At 60.4% G+C, this 4,847-nt stretch overlaps 1 protein-coding gene across 1 annotated transcript; it reads left to right on the top strand.

Annotated features, from left to right (window-relative positions):
* The first annotated feature begins 383 nt into the window (after positions 1 to 383).
* HAND2 (heart and neural crest derivatives expressed 2) lies at positions 384 to 3,083 on the top strand. The gene is made up of 2 exons (XM_036889032.2): positions 384 to 1,043; positions 2,340 to 3,083. The coding sequence occupies exons 1-2, from the start codon at positions 492 to 494 to the stop codon at positions 2,436 to 2,438; spliced, it is 651 nt and encodes a 216-aa protein (XP_036744927.1). The 5' UTR covers positions 384 to 491; the 3' UTR covers positions 2,439 to 3,083.
* Positions 3,084 to 4,847: the final 1,764 nt, after the last annotated feature.

Below are 4,847 nucleotides of genomic sequence, written 5' to 3'. Positions count from 1 at the left end.
CCCTGCAACCGCGGCTCGGACGCGGCCCGGGACTCCGAGGGAGCTTCGGTCCAGGAGCGCGCGCGGCCCGGGCGCCGGAGCCCGGCGACCCCGCCGAGCGGCCTCGCGGGAGCGCGGGCACCTTTGCATGAGCCCGAGAGGATCCTGCCTCCCTGCAGCAGCCCGGGAAGCAGCGGCCGGCGCGCGGGCCGTGGAGCAAGGCGGGAGCCGGCGGCGGCGGCGGCCGGGGGCGCACGGTGCCGGGGCCAGCTCGCCGCGCCCTATGGGGAGCCGGCGGCCGCGGCGCTGCTGAGGCGGGCCGCGCGGGCCAGCCGGGGGCCCGGGGCCCGGTCTGCAGCAGCCCCCTGTGCGGCTGCCGGGCCGGCCCCGGCGCCGGGGGGCTGGGGGGCGGGGGGTGGGGGCGGCCGCCGAGCGCCGAAGCGGGGGCCCGGGCCGAAGGCGCGGCGGGGCTGCGCGCACGCTGGGGCGCGTGGAGGGGCGCCGAGGGCGAGATGAGTCTGGTGGGGGGCTTCCCCCACCATCCGGTGGTGCACCATGAGGGCTACCCGTTCGCCGCCGCTGCCGCCGCCGCCGCCGCCGCCGCCAGCCGCTGCAGCCACGAGGAGAACCCCTACTTCCACGGCTGGCTCATCGGCCACCCCGAGATGTCGCCCCCCGACTACAGCATGGCCCTGTCCTACAGCCCCGAGTACGCCAGCGGCGCCGCCGGCCTGGACCACTCCCATTACGCGGGGGTGCCGCCGGGCGCCGGGCCCCCAGGCCTGGGGGGGCCGCGCCCGGTGAAGCGCCGGGGCACCGCCAACCGCAAGGAGAGGCGCAGGACTCAGAGCATCAACAGCGCCTTCGCCGAGCTGCGCGAGTGCATCCCCAACGTGCCCGCCGACACCAAGCTCTCCAAGATCAAGACACTGCGCCTGGCCACCAGCTACATCGCCTACCTCATGGACCTGCTGGCCAAGGACGACCAGAACGGCGAGGCGGAGGCCTTCAAGGCGGAGATCAAGAAGACAGATGTGAAAGAAGAGAAGAGGAAGAAGGAGCTGGTCAGTAATTGGGGGCAGGGGGGTGCGGGGCTCGCAGGAGCGGTGCTCCGGTCTCTTTCCAACCGGGCTGAGCAATGACATCCGCCTTCTCTGGCTGCCAGGGCTGTTGCGACCCGTTCTGGTAGGACGGCTTCCCGCCGGAGCGGAGCCGGCGGGGGAGGGTGTCAGCAGGAGGCGGAGGTTGACGGGGTGCTGCGCCAGGGATCATCTCCCCGGGGCATGGGGATCCCCCAGCGCCCTGAGCAGGCCTTGTGGGCTCAGCACCCGAAAGATCCGTCCCACCGGCCGGGCCCCCTCATTCGGTGCCCTCTACAGCCATCATCTGGCCTCCAATCCTGTCTTTCAAATATTTCTGAGTCGCCCAGAAGCGCTCGATTCCAGTTACTTTACTATTGATCCCATTTCCCCCTGGAGAACGAGGCTGCACTGATCCTAAGAGTTTTGTGGTTGCTCTCATTACTATGCCCGGAAGACTTAAAAGTTAACAAATTAAGTACTTTTAACTTCAAAATGCAGTTCCAGTTTCCCTTTAGCAATGAGGTTGAAACGTAACTCCCCAGATGAGAGTATTTCAGAGGTATTTCTGGTCTTGTTTGCATGAGCCTGTACATTAAGACAAATAGTAAATATGGTCGCTGTTATTATTAACAAGAAGACAAAATTGGAACTGAAAGTTTCCTCAAGTTCCTACCAAGTGGCCATAAGATGGCTCAGAGCAGAGCTTTGCCACGCATGGCCTGGAAAATGATCCCAATTGTCGAGTTTTCCTTCTTGAGGCCTGGGCTCTTCCGTCGCTGCTTCGAGCGACCTCGGGAATGACCGGGGATTTCAGGCCCTTGGGGGAGGGGCGCTGCCGAGCCGGAGGCTGGAAGCCGCGGCCGCGGGCCCACGCCGGGCCGGAGGGAGCCTCGCGTCTGCCCCGCAGCGCAGGTCTGGGCCAGTTAGCGATCGAAATCAGTAGAACCAGATTTAGCGCCGACCCCCCGCTCGCGCGCCTACATCTGGAGGCAGGGAAAAGGCCCGTGGCGCCTCCATCAGCGAGCCGGGAACGGGAAGTTGTTGATAAACCGGCCGACCCGGTAGCTGCGCGTGGCGGGCGCGGAGGCCCGGGCTGCCGGCGAGGGCCGCGCGGACTTCGCAGCTTCCCGCAGAGGCTCGGACTTGAAGCCTCGTCCCTCCTGTCCCTTCCTCGTTCTCTCACCTCTTCTGACCTGGAAAGTGGGGGGTGGTCGGGGACCAGGCCCCTCTCTCAATTTCTGTCTCCACTTTTCTCTCCCTCGCCTCCCCTCTGCCCAGAACGAAATCTTGAAAAGCACAGTGAGCAGCAACGACAAGAAAACCAAAGGCCGGACGGGCTGGCCGCAGCACGTGTGGGCGCTGGAGCTCAAGCAGTGAGCGGGAGGAGCCGCCGCAGAGCGGGGGTGAGCCGGGGCCCGCAGCCCGACGCAGGCCCAGCGCCCCGGGCAAGCTCCCGCTCTCCGCTCTGAGGACTTCTTGCATTTGGAATCATCCGGTTTATTTATGTGCAATTTGCCCCCCCCTTTTTGCACCCCCCCTTGAGGCATCCGCTCCCCACCACCCCCTCCAAAAAAAAAAGTGGATATTTGAAGAAAAGCATTCCATATTTTAATATGAAGAGGACACTCCCGCGTGGTAAGGGACCCCGTCGTCTTGTAGCTTCTCTGTGTGTGAATGTTCCCTTCTGGCTGTGTAGACACCAGCGCTGCCCCCTCTCCACCTACCCAACCCCTTCCCGATAAAGAGCGGGCAATAGTGTGTACGTGAAGTGTACCTTTAATACTTGGCCTTTGGATATAAATATTCCTGGGGATTATAAAGTTTTTATTTCAAAGCAGAAAGCGGGGCCGCTAGCATTTCCGTTGGGGTCACTGTATTCATCTGTGGTCGTTCCCTATTGGAAGATGTTTCCAACAGCTACTTGTTTTGTGCACTTCCGTCCTCTAAGACTAAGTGGAATTTAATTAATATTGAAGGTGTAAACGTTGTAAGTATTCAATAAACCACTGTGTGTTTTTTTTTTTACAAAACCCCCCATCTTTTAATGGCTGATACCTCAAAAGAGTTTTGAAAACAGAACTGTTATACTTGTTTTCATGATATTTAAAATATTCAGAAGTAAACTAAATTATCATGATTGCCTCCAACTTTATTTGAAAGAGTCAGTGGTTCCGACCAGTCACCTACACGAGCTCCCACCTCTTCGGCCCGAGAAGGTTCCCTTAGAGAGACGCGTCCTTGGGGACAATCCTGCCTGAGGACCTGGCTCTGCCCGCGTCCGTGCCCTTCCCTGTCTCTCCCAGCCCCGGGAGAACGCTGAGCAGCCTGCAGAAGGAAGGTCTGGGCCGGACAAAGGCCACAGCAGTTTGCTCCGAAGGTGGAAAGGCGTCCTTGTTTTTCTGAAATCATCCTGATGCCACTGAGTGGGGACTCCGGTTTTTGTTTGGGGAGAGCGTTTTCCATGCAGCAGGTTTGAGAAGGACCCCAGGCGTTATTGCAGCCGCAGGAACTAGTCTGGAGTTTATAATTCAAAATGCAGGGCTTTCATCCAAGGAAAGGCAAGGAGAAGGGGAGGTTTTTGCTTGTAATATCGGTTTGGGGGTGGGGGGGAGTGCGGATTCTCATCCAAGCAGTCAGTGGGGAAAGGGAGGGCCTTTGGAGAAAAGGCCACGATTAGGTAACAAGGAATTTTACGTCAAGTAAAAAATCGCGAACACGACCAAGGATTTAAAAGGGGGCAAGGGGGGGGGCGAGATTTACAAGGAGCTGCAGGGAACTCAGTATTAACTGTGCGCTGTCTGAAGTCCTCGCAGCAGCGGGCCAGCCGCGCAAGAGGCTTCCTCTCAGGCCGCCAGCCGCCGGGACTTCACCCCGTCGGGGTCCGGGTCTCTGCGAGTCCCCGCACGTCCCGGAAGGAAGTCCCTGCGGCCTCCTTTGCCCGTGGGCTCGGCCGGAGCCGGAATCTGTGTTCCAGGAGCCAAAGAAGCTGCAAGGCCAGAAAGGACCCTGCAGGCTCGAGGGGGAGGAGGCCGGGGGAGGGGGAGGAAAGGTGAAACGTATTAAAAAGCGGTTCTTTTCATGTAACGCCACATATATAAATCTCCTGCTAGGAAGGCTTGCCAGAGGTTTCCATCTTGGAACCCACCTTCGGGGTGATGTTCGCAGACCCTCCCCGGATTTCCCGGGGCTTCCCACGCTTAGAGGGTGCCCACTCTGAGCCCGCGCCGAGGGACAAGCGAGCGGCCCTGCGGGAACTGCGGGCAGCTGACAACGAGGGCGAGGGGTTAGAACAACTCGGCCAAAGCGATCTGAACTTTCTCCCCTCGGGTCAGCCGGCGCTGAGCCGGCGCGGTGGGCGCGGGGCTGTGTTTACAGACACTTGCCTTTGTTTATAGCACCGGGGGGCGGAGGGAGGCGCGCCCTGATTTTCTACTACTCTCGGGAGCCGGGTCGGTTTGACCGTGTGGCTCCCTCTCCTGCCTCCAATTGCCTTTTGGGTCTTTGCCTCAATACGTTCAAGAGAAAGACCCCAGTTCCTAGGGGTGGAAGAAAAGAGTTACTGAAATAGTGGAGCGAGTGGTGGTGGAGGAGGGAGGTTTTTCAAACAAGAACCAGAGCGTGTTCCTCGTCGTGCCTGTGTGCCTGTGCTCGCCTCGGTAGCTGGTCTTCGTCACCCTCTGGGCCTTTACGCATTTCAGCTGGGTTAACACTTTCCGGTTTACTAAACAGCAGCAGAAGGGAACCAGAAGACCCTGGCAGCGCCGTCGCCCCGGCAGCCTGCTGCTT

The sequence above is a fragment of the Manis pentadactyla genome, chromosome 1 (genome assembly GCF_030020395.1).
Source record: "Manis pentadactyla isolate mManPen7 chromosome 1, mManPen7.hap1, whole genome shotgun sequence".
NCBI classification, from domain to species: domain Eukaryota; kingdom Metazoa; phylum Chordata; class Mammalia; order Pholidota; family Manidae; genus Manis; species Manis pentadactyla.
Note: the sequence above shows the minus strand (reverse complement) of the source record. Positions and strands in the feature narration are given on the sequence as shown.

What these genes read in the sequence shown, in the direction of transcription:
- HAND2 (XM_036889032.2), top strand. Translation starts at nt 492, where the DNA reads ATGAGTCTGGTGGGGGGCTTCCCCCACCATCCGGTGGTGCACCATGAG. An exon ending in AGAAGAGGAAGAAGGAGCTG is followed by an intron (nt 1,044 to 2,339) that starts GTCAGTAATTGG and finishes CCCTCTGCCCAG; the next exon opens with AACGAAATCTTGAAAAGCAC.